Consider the following 17,205-nt stretch of genomic DNA (forward strand, 5'->3'; position numbering starts at 1 on the left):
TGGTAAAGAGCTTGTCACAGTTCTCAGCTCCCACTTCTGACATCCATGAAAAACATACTTTCCTAGAGTTCAAACTAAATGAAATTTTACCACATTGATTTTTTTTTTTTAATTCTCCCTGAGACAGAGTTTCTCTGTGTAGCCTTGGCTGTCCTGGAACTCACTTTGTAGACCTTGAACTCACAGAGATCCACCTGCTTCTGCCTCCTGAGTGCTGAGATTAAAGCTGTGGATCACCACCGTCCAGCTTTCCACCTTGATTTTTAAAAGTAGCAAACGTTACTTTTTCTTCTTGGGCACAGACAACACCCCAGACAGTACCACTGTAATCGATTTTACTTCACTCACCTGCCTAGAGCCTGATTTAAGGCTCTGTATGCTTGAATTTCATACCACTGACGGCCAGGCAAAAGGCCTCTCAACTTTGAATGGTGGTCATTGTACTGTCGTTTTAGTTCAACCTAATAATTTAAACATTAAAAAAAATGTTGTGGATAAGTAAAGCTTATTTTAAACATCATATGAATATCTAACATTTTAAATTTTATTTAGAGTATTTTGTTTTTCAGTTGACTTTTTTCAGTTCATTCATTCTTACATTTTCTCAATGCTCTCAAGTATATAATTTAATTTGTGTGAGAACATTTCCACACAATAAAATTCACACATTCTCAGTGTATAACATAAGTTCTAGGAAATGTACAGTCTGTAACCATCAGGTAATTATAATATAGATCATTTCAACACTGATATCTTTTCAGCTGATTGCCTTCTTAAACTCCTCCTGGCTGTGGCAGCCACAGACTTGCTTGTTTTTGCCTTTTCTGAAATTTCAAGTAAATGTTATTAGGCATTCTGTACTCATTTGTGTCTATACTGACTACATAGCATATTGTCGTGATACTCTGTGTATGCTCTAACAAATAAAGCTCGCCTGATGATCAGAGGGCAGAGCTAGCCACTAGTTAGCCATAGAGGCCAGGCAGTGGTGGCACACACCTTTAACCCCAGCACTCGGGAGGTTGAGACAGGAAGTGATATGGCTGGGTGGAGTGAGGAATATAAGGCAGGAGGAGACAGGAGCTCTCTCTCTCTCTCAAGATGAGGATTTCGTAGAGGTAAGAACTAGTGGCTGCTGCTCTGCTTCTCTGATCTTTCAGCTTTCACCCTGACATCTGGCTCCAGGTTTTTATTATTAAGACCAATTAGGATTCGTGCTACAACATATTACTTTGGGAATTCATCCATATTAAAGTACATAAATGAAACACATACATATTCCATTTATTTATATAGGCAGTGTGTGTGTGTGTGTGTGTGTGTGTGTGTGTGTGTGTGTGTGTGTGGTTTGAATGAGAATAGCCCCCATAGGCTCATATATTTAAGTGCTTCCTCACTAGGGAGTGGAATGGTTTGAAAGGTTTAGAAGAATTAGGAGCTGTGTCCTTGTTGGAGGAACTATATCACTGATGGGCTTTGAGGTTTCAAAAGCCCCGTACCAGACCCAGTCTCTGCCTGCTTATGGATCAGGATGCAACACTCAGCTACTTCTCCCGTATCATGGCTGCCTGCTGCCATGTTCTCTGCCATGATAATGGACTAAGCCTCTGAAACTATAAGAAAGCTCCCAGTTAAATGTTTCTTTTATAAAAGGTCACGGTCTCTTCACATCAATAGAACAGTGACTAACACACACACACACACACACACACACACACACACACACACACACACACAATCTATCTCTTTTGTTTTTGTTTTTCAGTATTATGATCCTTGCTTTTTGAATGGAATAGTTATCTCATTTATATTTAATGAAGTTATTGTTATAATCAGCTTTAAGATTACCATATTACTATTTTTTCCTATTATCCCATCTACACTTCCTTTTTTTTTTTTGTATCAAAATTTTTTCTAGAGAGGCCATAGGCCCTGCCATTACAATGAGCAAGTATGTGATGGAGATGGGAGAGAAAGAGAAGCAGAGTAGTTTGTACACTAAGAGGTGGAACTGGAGATGTGCCGGTGATGAGAGGTCTGCGCTGCCACCTGAGGCCATGACGGCCCAAGGGCCATGTCTGGGTCCGTGGCCCTACCACAGCCAGGCGGGGGCTGTGTCAATGTCCCTGGCCCGTGTTATCACCAAAGACAACATGCACATCTGTGGTCTTGGTTGCCATTTAAGGACATGTTGATGTCCAAGTGCCTCGCTGAGCTGGCCCCGCCCCTCAGCAGGGCTGTGTGGGAGAGCCCCACCCCTCTCCTGGGCATCGTGAGAGAGCTGGCCTTGGGGCACGGCTGTGGGAGGGGTAGCTGGCTAACCAACTCAGCTACCACCCAAGCCCACATCCAAGGTTTTGAGTTGGCCCAAGTCTACCCCACCTATGAGCTGCTGGAGCACATGAAGGGACTGGTCCTGCAAATCCAAAGCTGCAGGAGCACCATGACTCAGGACAACAGCAGGACATCTGAGAGGAGTTTCGGTGAGGGCCCAGTGTCAATGGTATAACAGAAGACAGAGGCTTTGAACCAGCTTGACTTGTTATAATGAACATTTGTGAGTAAAGCTATTTGGACAAAAGGATAGACTGTGTGACACACTGTGGCTTCCGCGGCAAGATTTTTGTTTTGTTTTATTTTTTATTTTCTTTTGGGGGAGGTTACAAGGGTGGAGGGCAGATACAGAAGGACTGGGAAATGAGTGGGATTGGAGTGCATGATGTGAAATTAACAAAGACTCAATAAAAAATTATGAAGAAAAAATTTCTTCCTAGTGTTTCCATCTATTTCCATTTATTTTTTTTATTTTATATGTATGATTGTTTGCTGTATCCTTGGAGGCCATAAGAGGGCATTCAATTCCCTGGAATTGAGTTACAGTAAACCACTATGTCAGTGCTGGGAATAGAACCCAGGTCCTCTGTAAGAGCAGCCAGTGCTCTTAACTGCTGAGCCACCTCTCCAGCCTCTAGTGTTTCCATTTTCATTTTTAGTGATTGCTCTAGAGTTTACAACACACATCTTAACAACACAATCTACCTTAAAATAGTATTAGACTATTTCACAAGTGGCATAAGAATGTACTACAATTTAATTTTTTTTATGTATTTTATGCCATTTTAGTTTTAGAAACACAATAAAAGCCATAATACATTCTTCTTATTCTTTTAAACAAAGCACTTATTTAAACTATTTCTAAATTATAATATAAGTTTTGGTTTATACAGAAGTAAAACAATAATACAGAAATTTCATATGCTCAATTTCGTCAGTGTTAACACATTATATTACTAAGGTATCTACTTCAAATTCAGAAACTAGCATTGGAATACTCCTTTAGTCTATGTGCTTTATTCAAATTTTCACCTTTGCAGTAATACATTTTTTTTCTAACTGTGTAGATTATTTACGCATAGCTTTATGGTTCCTGGCACTTCTTGCTCTCATCTCTAGATTTAAGTTTCCAGATCACAACAAAGCAGAATGTAATGTGTGTGAAGATGTCATGAGGAAATTTATTACTTTGTGTGCTAGACTACTTTAAAAAGGATTCTGCCCATGAGTGGTAGCACACATCTATAATCCCAGCACTAGGGAGGCAGAGGCAGACTGCTATCTGTGAGTTCCTAGCCAGTTAGGTTACATTGTGAGACCCTGCTCTTGACAAACAAACAAACAAATAAATAAATAAGTTTAAAGAGAGAAACATTACTTAATACTGGTTTGCTGGTAATTAATTTTAGCCAGCCTTCCTTGGGAGCTGGGGGTCGATGACCCAAGGTCCTTCAATATGTAGCCCAGGCTGGCCTCAACTCATGATCTTTTTGCCTTAGCCTCCTGAGTGCTGGGATTATAACTACGTCTTCATGTTTGAGTGAAGAAATCCAAGCTGACATTTTTGTTTTCCTTCAGTATGTTAAGATAGCACTAAATTATTCTGACTGGTGCAGGTTTAGATAGAAGTCTGCTGTTCATGTCCTCTGTATGACGTCTTATTTTCTGACTTTGTATTGAATTGTGATGCACCTGTGTGCATCTTCTGCATGAGTGCAGGCCTAGAGGGTCAGTGGGTTTAAGGTTTCCTTTACATTTGTCCCCCCAAGACAGAGTTTCTCTGTGTTACAGCCCTGGCTGCCCTGGAACTCACTTTGTAGACCAGGCTGTGTCTGCCTTCCGAGAGCTGGGATTAAAGGTGTGTGCCACCACTGCCCGGCTACATTTGGAAAACTTTTAACCGTGACTGTAATTCTTTTTTTGCTTCCACTCTCTATTCTTCTGGACTCTTAACTGCACAGTTGTTTAGCCACTTTCTATTATTCTACAATGACTTTTAGCGCTCTGTTCAGTTAGTCTACTTGTTGTCACTCTATATACTTCATTTTCAGAAATTTTTACTTGTGTATTCATGCTCACTGATCTTTCTTACTGACCCAGTACATTGTTTTATCACAATATATTTTTCCATATCTGGACATGTCATAGAAGTACTTAAAATTTTATTTCTCATTTCATCGCGGTCATGCTTTTCTCCATCTTCTTCGACTATATGAAACATGAAACATAAAACAGAAGATATTTTAATGTCCTTAACATGTTATTTATGGTTTCGTTTCGAATGATACATTTTCTCCACACTAGAGGCTGTATTTTTCTCTTTGCAGTCTGCTAATTTTTGATTGGATGCTAGACATTGTGACTATTACATCAATGGTTATTTGCATTTGTCTCAGTAATTTCAGTAGTGCTGTGTTTTCTTAGGTTCAGATAGGTGATTTGGAAGCAGCTGATCAGAGGCTTGTTTTCTTTTTCTTTTTATTTCTTTTTTTTTTTTCTTTCTGAGACAAGATTTCTCTGTGTAGCTTTTGGAGCCTGTGCTGGAACTCATTTTGTAGCCCAGGCTGGCCACGAACTCACAGAGATTCACCTGCCTCTGCCTCCCGAGTGTTGGGATTAAAGGCGTGCACCACCACCGTCCGGCTTGAGGCTTGTTTTCAAACGCAATGAGAACTGCTCCAGAGCATCCTGTGGTCTAGGGCTAATTTATTTCCAGAAAACAAGTGAAACTTCTCTGTGTCCAATGCCCCGTGGATTATGAGCTGCCCTCCACCCCATGGCTATGAGAGCACAAACCAGTCCCAGCATCTTATAAGGTTAAGGAATTGTCCACCTACTCTTCCCTGACCTCAGGAGGTTCCACTCATGTCTATGCCAACCACTGTTCATTTAATGGATCAAGGTGGTTCCCTTGCAGATATCTGGCACCCTCTCCCTGCACGGTCCCATCCTCTCTGGTACTGAGCCTTGCAAATTCTCACTGCAATGAAACCTTTCACATCGGTGGGATTACTAGGCTCTGGCTTTATTCTTCCTACACTGTGTGCTGGGGCCTGGTACTGTGGGGCTCATTTTCTTTTCTTTTTTTTCCCCTTTCTTTCTTTCTTTCTTTTTTTTTTTTTTTTTGGTTATTCAAGACAGGGTTTCTCTGCATAGTCTTGGCTGAACTGGAACTCGATTTGCAGACCAGGCTTCCCCTGAACTCACAGAGATCCACCTGCCTCTGTCTCCCGAGGGCTGCAATTAAAGGTGTAGTGTTGAATATCTTAAAACAGTGTTTTGTCATAACATTCGCTTTTCTAGTTCTTTTAAGCAGGTGGGCATAGTTGGTGTGATTCCCTTGAGATTGAATTTGATTTTAAAAATTTAAAGGAGAATTTGCCTATATACAAAGAGAACTGTTTAATGTGCCTCCATTATGAACACCGACGATACCTTGACCACCCTGCTCACTGTGTGACCTTGTACATGTTTTACAGTAAACTGCACAGGTGACTGGTAACTTTGCCATTTGAATCTTTTTCACCTACAAATGAAGATACTCTGGTTACAAGAGTTACTGCACACTTAAGTAATTCTTTCTAGGTAGGAAGCCAGACTCCAGTTGTGTATCACTAGGGGCTTGAAACAGACTTCTGCAGTGTCTGAAGGCTTCGTGTTCCCAGAGTTCAGAGCTTTTACCCCACTGCACACCATCATCAACAACACATTCATTTCTTTAAGTCAAATTGTTAGGAAAGTTTTATTGAGTGGGATAAAATAACTCCAAAGTTAATTGTAAAAAGAAAAATCTGTGCGATAATGACTTCCGTGTTCAGTTAGATATTTAAACAAACACTCATTTAACAGTGTAGTGCTAATATCCCAACACAGGACCTGATAAATCCAACACTGGAATCCAGAACAGAATCTGGAAATGGATCACTGTTTATCTGGCCGAACGAAGTGGGAATTTTCAATCAGTGAGAAAAGGATAAACTAGTAAATACTGCTAGGGACAACTTTTGGAAAAGCAATGAAACACGTAATAAAGTTATATCTCCTTCTATCATCTATACAGACACTCTGAAGACACTTTGAAAAATCTATAAATAGTCTCAAGAAAACACAGCAAACTATTTATAATTCCAGTGTGGGAAGGCCACCCCCAACTCAAGCAAGCCTACAAAACAAAGGCCATAGGGGAAGCCTTAACCAGCTGAGCAATCTTGCCAGCTCCTGGTTAAAGGTCTGGTAGTGAGTGTTCAGGGTGACTCATCCATGGCTTACCAGTCATCACCTAACTCAAGTTAAGAATAGAAGAGACACATAAATGGTCAAAGAACGCTTAGGGGTGCTGTAATTGCCAGACTGGTGATAGCTATAATTATTGGTTTAACCCCCTGACAGCCATCTGAGACATCAAAAATGCCATTCACCATGTTAACAATAAAGAAGTAATGCCCATTCTAAATCAACCCCAACAAAGAATTAAACCAAACTCCGACAAGGCCCAAGAGACAGTTTAAAGATCAAGTATTTTTCTGAGATCTCAATAACAAACCATCAAATCACACAAGTTCAAGATGACCAGATGCTAATTGAATTGCCCATAAAAACAAAAATCAATATTCCACAGAAGAAAACAAGATTTAAAATCTCTTTAATGTACCATCCATAATGTCTAGTATACAATTAAAAATTACTAAGAAAACACGACACACATTAGGGAGGGGGAAATATAGGCAGTCAACAACAACAGTTGGGGAGCATGAGGGGAGATTTGAGAATGACAGACAAGGACTTTACAGCAGATACTGGAGACCTATTTAAGTAACATAAAAACACACAGTTTAGGGGGATGGTGGCTCAGTGGTTAGAAGCACTTACTGTTCTTTCAGAGGACCTGGGTTCAGTTTCCAGCACCCACATCAGGTGGTTCACAACCTCCTGTAAGTCCAATTTCAGGGGATCTACTCCCTCTGACCACCAGCAACATCTGCATGCAAGTGTTTCAAATAAACCTATATAGGCATGCATGTGCACATGCACCCACACACAAAAATAAATGAATCTTTTAAAAAAAAATGGTTTAATGAATAAAATCTAGATAATCTTGGTAGAGAAATAAATTTTTTTTTAATCCTTGTATTCATTTTATTCATCAAAATTATACAGTTTAAGAAGGAATCATTTTCTTGACAATCCATAGATATAAATGCCCAGTAGATCAGGATGTTTTTATGAGATAAACACACTACAATACAGGTATTGGGGGACTCCCCACATTTATATACATCATAAAAAATTTTTTTATTTTATTTTAAAATGTATGTGTGTGCATGTGTGTGTATGGTGTGTATGTTGCAAATGTGTGAGTCTATGGGTTTGCACACCCATACACACACATGCACAGGCCACAGCAAGACTTCAAGAGTCTTCATTACTCTATGCATCATTGTGACAGGGTCTCTTACTGAACTGAAGCTTGCCATTTAGGCTAGACTGCCTGGCCATACAGCTCTTGAGATCTGCCTGTCTCAAGCCCCCATGCCAAGATTACAGGCATATGTGTCCATGCCCAGCTTTTTAGATGGTCCTGGAGATTCCAACTCAGGTCCCTATGCTTGCAGAACAAGCACTCTTGCCCAGTGAACCATCTCCTCAACCCTGGAAGTGGAAGTTTTACAAATTCACACTGGAATGGTCCAATTGAAAAATAAAGTAACAGAAAGGATTTCACTGAATGAGTTCAGTGGCTGAGAGTGGAAGGCAGAGAAGCATTACTGAGTGATCAGAAGAGGCCATCAGCAGCAAACACACCAGTCAGAGCAAAGTAAAGACGCACACACCAAGAAGACACTTGTGTAAAAGAATCAACGCATATAAAAGCATTCAGTGACAGTCTAAGCAAACCATAGCATTAAAATAGTAGCAATGCATTTAACATAATATGCCATGGGCTGGCAGAGGGCAGTTTAGCATGGAGTGCTTAGCTGGCATGTGTGAGGCTCTTGGTTCATTCCCAGTACTATTAACACACCCTGCCATGTGCCTCATAAGTCTCTATTGCTTAATATTGATATCAGCCCAAGAATGAACTGCTTTTTTACACAACCAAATTCAAGTTCAAAATATTCTAGTGGACAGCTATCCCTCCATACTAATACGTTCTAATTGGAGTCAACCAACCACTGATGGAAAATATCTAGAGCAAAACAAAATCACCCTGGGCTATCCTGAACATGTATAATTTTTTGTGATTATTCCCCAAGTCCTGCAGTGAAACAACTATATAGCATTTACACTGTACTAGGTATTGTGAATAATTTAGAGATGATTTAAAGCACACAGGAGAACAGGCATAGATTAGATGCAACACTACACTGGTAAGGAACTTGAGCATCTGAGCATGTTCTTTTCTCCATGTTTTCTGGAATCAATCTTCCACAGATGCTGACAGGTGACTGACTGTATTACAATTTCAGAATGTTTACACTAATTGAGTGGGGAAAAAAAGGAGCTAGTCTTAAGTAGCTCTTAAGGATGCTGCAGAAATGTAGTAAAAAAAACATTTAAAGTATGAAAACTGAAACAGTGAAGGAGAATTGTGGAAGCTCAAACACTGAACTCAGTTCAACATATGCAGTTTGGGCTGGATGTAAGCCACTATGCTAGGTAACAGGAATGCAAAGGTGAGGTAGAAATGCTTTTCTGCCTGACAAGAACTTAAACAGAAAAAACTAGAAGCACAAACAGACATCAAACAAAGATGTTAATGTCGACCTCAGTGGATGGAAGTGAGGGAAGTTGAGCAATGAAGATAGTTCATGAACGTGGTATAAAAATAGTGACATAAAGGAATAGAAAAGAGGCCCGGTTTGGACCACAGTGTCAGCCTACAGGACTGGAGTCACCAACTAGAAGTGAAGGAAAATGCCAAACTTACCCAGAGTAGGTAAGTATGTTTAAGGAAAAAGGTAAATCTGACTTAGCTCGGGTTAAACTTCTAAACAAAAAGTAAAAGTTGATGGTGAGCCAGGGACAGTAGGGTGAGGAGGAGTAGGCTAGCCTAGGAGTTGAAGGATAGCCTGGCAGCATAACAAGACCCTGTCTCAAACAAACAAAAATGTAAGGAGGAAAAAATTTTTGAAATAAAAACTGAAATTAAGAAATAGCTAAACACCAAAAATTGGAAAATCTGGGAACCAAAGTTCTTAGTATAGGATAACAGCATTCAGTGAGTTCCTCTAGAGATCCATACACAGTGTAATGACTGATTAACAGATAGTAACACACAATTCACCTAATAATTTTACAAAGAAGACAGTACTTCATGTTAAAGATAAGAAAAAGAGGAATGAAAAGACTACAGTAGTGCTGGGATTTGGATCAAGCTCAGAGTTAGCTCTCTTCAAGAGCGAATGCCACAGAGCTGAACACCTGCACAGCCATTCTGAATGACCCTACTACCTAGTGTAACTAGGTAGGCCAAGTCTGTTGTGCCTTACTTTTCCTACTTAAAAATCGGAGTAAAGAAAACTAAATGAAAAATGTTCTAGAATTTCATCAAATGTATAATGATCACCAAGCATGAAAACCAATGCCCAATTTAAAATGACACACAGCATATGTGAAAAAGCCAGCTTCTCCTGCCAGCAAATAGCCTAAATGCTAAGTAAAGCAAAGGCTGGAAGGGATTAGCTGAAATGTCAAAAGACAACCTTTTACTTTTACCTGCTCATCCTTATAAACATTCTTAGTCCCCAGGCACGCTTTCCAAACAAACAGTTTCAATCTGAAGCAGCAGAAGGCCCAAGGCAAGCTCTGCCATCTAGTAACTGTCAAAGAGATTACTCTTTCATCTAGTTGGGAGGTCATGCCCACATTCACATCAGCCACACAGCCAAACAATATTATACCTGTCGACCAATGCTTCTCTAATGCCTAATGAGACAGACATTTTGCATTATGGATGTTAACTGTGAATGCTTTTTCCAAGCTTTGACAGCAAGTAAACATCATAAACTGAGCTCAAGTGTGGTTTGAAAAGACAATCTTTTAGATTCTCTACCATAACTTTTAAAATACATTTTGCAAGCCTTCCCCCCCAAATAGGAAACTATGATCAGCTATGCTGTCTGGAAGAAGTGTAAATCACGCGCTCCCTGTCCACAGTAAGTCAGTGTATGTGTGATTTTGGAAAAGTGTGTAAGGAGAAGTGAGAGCCAGTTACTTCATCGAAGGGTGCAAACTGAAAGCCACGGACACACTAGCATGTCTCTTAGTCATGCTCAGAACAGGAAGAACTATTTGCCAACATCTAAATAGTTGGCTTTTTCATTGTTTTCCCCAGTCATTTAAATAACCTGCTTATTATAGCTAAGAAAGTGTGCAACACACCAGGGTCAGATGCTGCACAGATTTATTAAAAACATATTTTTGTTTACTGTTAACAGATTTTAAAGTTCATTCACAATGAAAGGTATTCTTATTTTGGTAGTTTCTAGAGAAACTCAAAGATGTATGTATGTCCTCAAAACGTAACTGATAAAAGCAAGAGAATAGCAGGGCAACAGCTGCAGACTTGAATAGTGAAGGCACTGAGAAGCAAGACTGGGGTGTATCTACAGAACAGTGCAAAAAGTGAAAATAGAAACCATTCAAGCACAAGTTATATGATTTTGTATTTTGACTTACAACATAATATATTCAAGATCAAACAGTAAGTTCCTTAATAGTCTGTGTCTCAATTTTACTAGAAGCAGCAGTAATTCACAATAAAAAATGCACTTAAAGTCAGGAACGGTGGTGCACGTCTTTAATCAGCACGGGGGAGGCAGAGGCAGGCCGATCTCTAAGTTCGAGGCCAGTATAATCCACAAAGCAAGTTCCAGGACAGCCAGGGCTACATAGAGAAACACTGCTTCAAAAGACAAAAAAACAAACAAAGAAAGCACTTAATTAAAAAAAATAATCTTTTATATCCAAAGGATTATACCCCATATCAAAAAGTTTCATCACAATTTTGAACTTTATTTTTCAATTTTCCATCAGCCCCCAACAATGTTAGTTTTAATAAATAGTCCCTGTGTAACAGTAATCCTTTAAGAGTCTTTAGACTTATTTCTACATTTTCATTTGTGTCTGTGTGTGTCCTGCAGAGGCCAGACAGGGAACCAGAATTACTGGTGATTGTGAAGAGGGCATCAGAATTACAGGTGGTTGTGAGCTACTCAATGTGGGTGCTGGGAACTGAACTCTGGTTCTCTGGAAAAACAGGACACACTCTTAAATGTCGAGTCATTTCTCCAGCTCCCTTTTAGTAGTTTTGTAAGTAGTTTCTGAAGAAATAAATGGTTTGACAAAAATAAGTTATAACTATAACTATATCTCTTCACATTACAACTATCACACATGAAAGATAGATTTTATTCAAATTCACACAAATGTGTATTATGATTTCAGCAATATATGCCCTCCTGAAAGCAACCAATTCAAGCAGAATTTTTTTTTCTTGTATGAAAGTTTAAGGCCAAAGTTCAAGCCTCCAAACTAGGTGTGGTGGTACACACTTGGAATCTTAGTATTCCAGAGGCTAAGACAGACTTTAAGGATAGCCTTGGCTACATGGTGAGTGGAGCCTGGACTACATGAGACTCTATCTCAAACAAAACAAAAAGAAAGTTCAACAATCAACAATTAGGACCTGATCAAATAAAAATCCTTCTGTACAACAAAGGAAACAATTAAATAAAGAAAGCCTACATGATGGGAGCAAAATTTCTACTAGTTATATATATCCATCAAAGGATTAATATGTGGAATACACAAAGAACTGAAAAAATTAAATAACAACAAATAAAAAACTCAATCAATAAATGGGCTAAGGAAACAAACAGGCAGTTCTCAAAAGATGAAATGGCCAACGAATATGTGAAAAAAATTCCATCTTTTCAGCCATTTGAGAAATACAAATCAAAAATATATTGAGATTTTCTCTTTTCCCTCAGTCAGAACGCCAGTCATCAAGAACATAGACCACAACACAGGCTGGCAAGGAGACGAATAAAAGGGAATCACATGGCTGTGGAAACGCTAAGCAGCTCAGTCACCATAGAAATCAGTGTAGAGGCTTCTCAAGAAACTCCACACAGATCTACCATACGACCCAGCTGTACAGCTCCTGGGTATTTCCCCAAAGGACTCTGAGTCAATATATCACAGAGATACTTGTACATCAATGTTAACTGCAGCATAACTTACAATGACAAAGTTATGAAGTTACCCTAAGTGTCCATCCACAGGAATGAAGTGTCCCCACAGGTTGAGAACCACTGGCCTAGGAGGCCAAAGGAGACAAATAAGTAGAGGGAGTGATTAGAAGAGTCAGGGTAGGAGGTATGGGAGAATATGTTCAACATATAATATTTATTTGTATGAAAAAAAATCAAATTAAATTTTAAAAAACTTAAAGTTCAAATTTCCAGATAAAAAAGAATAATCATCTAAAGTCATTAATTAATAATATTAAGAAAGCATCCTTTAAGAAAATGAACATTCAAGAACGGTTTTAAGTCTAGTGAACAGTTTAATTCTCGTGGCATTTACAGCAGACCAAAGCTGGAGACAAAGCCAGTGTATGAGAGACATTTACTGTTCAGAGCTACACTGCAGTGTAAACACTTTTATCATCGTATCACAATACAAATTCCAACAGTTCAAGCTCTCAACTGAGCCCGAGACCTTGTAATGTGGAATAATTTGGCTAGATAAAAGGAGTGTAACTGGTTTTATTTCATTTGGCATATTTTCAACATTTCTGAAACACCAAGTTAACCAAATATAGAACATTTTTTTTTTAAATGAGGGAAAAAAGTTTCTGCCAAGAGCTAAGAAGCCAGGCTCCTTTTTAAATAATAACAATATAAAGAAGCACATTAGAAAACATTTTCAATTGTTACTTTCAGTTACATTAGGACTTACCCACAATAATCTACCAAGAAATAAGAACTAAGACATAGTAACAGCAATATAACTTAATTCATATGTGCTTCAAGACTACTTTTGGATAAGGTACTTTTTTAGAGAAATCTATTAAACTTTGTGTCATACATAAATTGTAGCTGTTGAAAAAAACACCTGAAATTTGACATTTAAGAAACAGCTGGGCTTAGGCTCAGGGAAAGATGTTGTCCAGCACATACAAGGCTCTAGGTTCAAACCCCAGGAAAGAAACCAGAGGGAGAAGTGAGGTATCTTCTGTTCTTTATACGGCCGCCACCACTACTTAAAGCAACTTAGCTGTGGCTACCCCTTGGAATATTTAATTGGTTACTCCCAAGTAAATCCTTTGATAATAATGACACAAAAACATCTCAATTGGAATGGATCTTAAATTTTCATTATCCAAACAATTTGTCAAGATAGAGCACAGGGCAAAAGAGGAAATTAATATTTTTCTATTAAAAGGAAAACAGCTAGCTTTTTTAAGTCATGAAGGAAACTGTACTATGCCTATTCTGGGAAGGACTTAGTTTAAAACTTTATAGACTCATAGACATTATGGCAATTTAGTAAAGCTAGTCATGTTAAGATATTGCTTAGATATACATGTAAATGCTTCAGTTAGCATCTCTGAAAAATGCCACCACTCAAGCTATTCTGAGGAGGGAAGCAGAGCTGCGAAGGCACATGGCCTGTAGACAGTGAGTTCTCCCCACAAGCTTCTTTTCTGAGGTCCCTCTCCTATAAAAGAGAGAAAATGATTTCTGCCAACCTTACCTCATACACTGATTGAATAAAAAGACAATGAACATGAAGCAGGAAAACATCATATACTAAGAGAGAGTTGGTGAAGTGCCCAGTAGTGCAGGCCAGTAGTAATTCAGGAGGCTAAGGCAGGAAGAATCCAAGTTCAAGGCCAGTCTGGAGAAGTTAGCAAGATCTGCTGTATCAAAAGAAAAAGGAAAGGAGGGAGGAAGGAGGCTGGGGCTATATTTTAGGATTAGAGCTTTTGTCTAAGGTATGTGCGAGGCCCTAGGCTCCATATCCAGCAATGAAGGGAGAGGGAGGAGTAAGCGGGTTCAAGTCTTTACTTTTCTTATATTTTCTAAGACACAATATAGATATTCTGTGGACAGTCAACTGTAATACACTGTTGCATGAACATGAAAGAAGTCATAGGATTATGTAGGTTATATAGTCATTGCCTTAGGTTCTTCACCTCAAATCAGGGTTTTAACACCTGGTTATTTAAGTACACTAATGAATATATATATATATATATATACACTTATAAATTTCTTTAGTTTATGGCACTTTCATAAAAAAGAATAATAATAATCAATCAAGTGACAGAGCCTTTGTCCAGTTCCGTGGTTCTTTCATCTAGATGTTTCTATGCACTTGGCGGTTTGTGATTTCATCACATTTGTTAATAGGTCAAAATGCAAATCTTCATGAAGACCATCACCCTAGAGGTGGAGGCCAGTGTTATTGAGAATGTGAAGGCCAAGATCCAAGATAAAGAGGGCACCCTTCACGTCCACTAGCAGAGGCTCATCTCTGCAGGCAAGCGGCTGGAAGATGGCCATACTCTTTTTGATTACAACATTCAGAGTCAACCCTGCACCTGGTTCTCCGTCTGAGGGGTGGCTATTAATTCTTCAGTCTGCATTCCCAGTGGACAATGATGGCATTACTCTGCACTGTAGCCATTTACCCCAATTTAAGTTTAGAAATTTTAAGCTTCAGTAATAGCTGAACTTCTGTTAAAAATGTTGATAAAGGTTTTATTGTATGGTTAAAAAAAAAAACAAAAAAAATAAGTACATCAGCAGACTATATAGAGAACACTATTCAGTTTTGAAACATCTTTTTCTCAGTAACTTTTGCAACTGATCACAAATGTTCTGAGAAATTATGGCTTACACAAACTCTTTAATATGTCTTCTAATACTTTTTGGTCACTTTGTAATCTATGATTTTTGAAAGCAGTTACATAAAATATGTGAATGGAGAGACATTTGAGAATGAGTGTATGATTACGCCTGTATTAATTTAAACATTGTTTTATTCAAATATTTTAAATTCTAGTGTTTCTCTTGTAAAAGTCACAATTAGTGGGGAAAATCTAGCAATCACAGCTATGCAAAATGAAATATTATCTTATGTGAGAGAAGTAGTTCCATGGTAGAGGATATGCTTAGCTAAGGTGAGTCTACTCTCCAGGCCCTGCATCTCTCACACACACAAAAATAATTCTAATTATATCTTATGTAAGAAAGCACTGTAAAGTTATAAACAGAACCACAGGTTCTTAAAGAATGAGGCAATGTTAAGAGACTTTGCTAAGGGGAATGAGCAGTATTTCATTCAGTGTGTTATAAAGACCTACGTTTGCTTATGTTCACAACTATTAACTCTCTGGTGGAAAGCAGGATCTCTTATGGAAAAGGCTTGTGAATGCCATATGATACAGCAAGGGTCATAATGACCATGGGGCATCCAGTGACAACAGACCAAACCCAGAGTCACATTGTGCAAGATCAAATGTTTAAGAACACAAGCAAGAAAAGATAATAAATGTAAGAAAAAATATATTAAATGAATACAGAAAACACTGAAGCTGGCAGCATGGGAGGGAGTTCAGGCCCATAACCCCATCAGTCCAGAGGCTAGGCAGAAGGATTCTGAGTTCAAGGTATTAACAGGACACTGTGCTCTCCTGCTTCCTATAACTAACACACACACACACACACACACACACACACACACACACACACACACTATGAATATATACCTAAAATGTTAAAATTCAATTTCTGAACTCTACAGTAGAACACTGTTGCTGTCTAGATCCCTATTATACCCAAATTATCTTCTAAAACAAGAAGCTGGAGCTACTGCTCAGTGGGTGGAATAATTTGCCATGCAAGTCTGACAACCCAACTTTGAGCCCAGGCTGGATGCAGTGGCTTGCATCTGTAACCCCAGCACTCTCACAGTGAGATGGGAGGTGGGGACACCTGAGGCCAGCAGGCCAGCAACCTGGAGCACACAACACAGCGTCGCAGCAGAAACACGAGAGACCTTGTTTCAACAAGATGGAAGGTGAGAGTCAACTTCTGAAAGTTGTCCTCTGACCTCCACACGTGTGCCATGGTGTGCACACACATGCACAAACATATACACAATAAATAAAAGTAAAAATACAAACTTTTAGAAAGACCAAAACCCTGAAAAGAAGGCCTTTAAAAAGTGGAAGTTTGATTTTAAAAGCTATTATTTTCTATTATTGCTAGTAGTGTACAACTCAAAGCTTCTCACATGTGAACACTGAGCAGGGAATAAGACACAGAATCATAGCATTTTGAAAGTTAATACTTTAGAGTAAAAGGAATGGAGACTTTGAGATTTTAAAAAGTTGAAAAACAAAAACAAAATCCCCAAACACTCTCTCTTCCCTTGTTCTTCAAAAACTTCAACTTCAGTTATGTTAAAACAGATCTCACTCCAAGTCCCACACAGAAGATGCAGACGGGTGACTGATAAATGATTTCCCCCGAGCCTCTTCTAAAAAGGAAGCCCGTAAAAGCACAGACGTGCAACAGGAGTGCAGGCTAGCGGACTCAGAGGGAAAACTGTCAGAAGATGAACAGTACAGAGATGAGAGAGAAGACTGGGGACCGTGCCATGCACTTCCAGTTCTGTCTACTCGGAAGGCCGAGGCAGGGAGATGAGGGAGATGATGACTTCAGGACAGCGTTGGCAACAGCAAAAACCCTGTTCCTTATGGCAAAAATATGGGAGTTGTGAGTAAGGCTGAGTGGCAGCGCACTTGCAAGAGGATTAGGTTACATCCCTAGAAATGTAAAAACAAAAGATGCC

General features: G+C 39.0%; 1 protein-coding gene across 1 annotated transcript in view; it reads right to left on the bottom strand.

Moving 5' to 3' along the window:
* Brip1 (BRCA1 interacting helicase 1) overlaps window positions 1-17,205 on the bottom strand; it is a 135,948-nt gene that overhangs the window by 15,494 nt on the left and 103,249 nt on the right. The window contains exon 16 of the mRNA XM_059271415.1: window positions 349-461. Within this exon, the coding sequence (XP_059127398.1) occupies window positions 349-461 (113 nt within the window). The remainder of the gene's footprint in view (window positions 1-348; window positions 462-17,205) is intronic.

This window comes from Peromyscus eremicus, chromosome 8a (genome assembly GCF_949786415.1).
Source record: "Peromyscus eremicus chromosome 8a, PerEre_H2_v1, whole genome shotgun sequence".
Classification (NCBI taxonomy): domain Eukaryota; kingdom Metazoa; phylum Chordata; class Mammalia; order Rodentia; family Cricetidae; genus Peromyscus; species Peromyscus eremicus.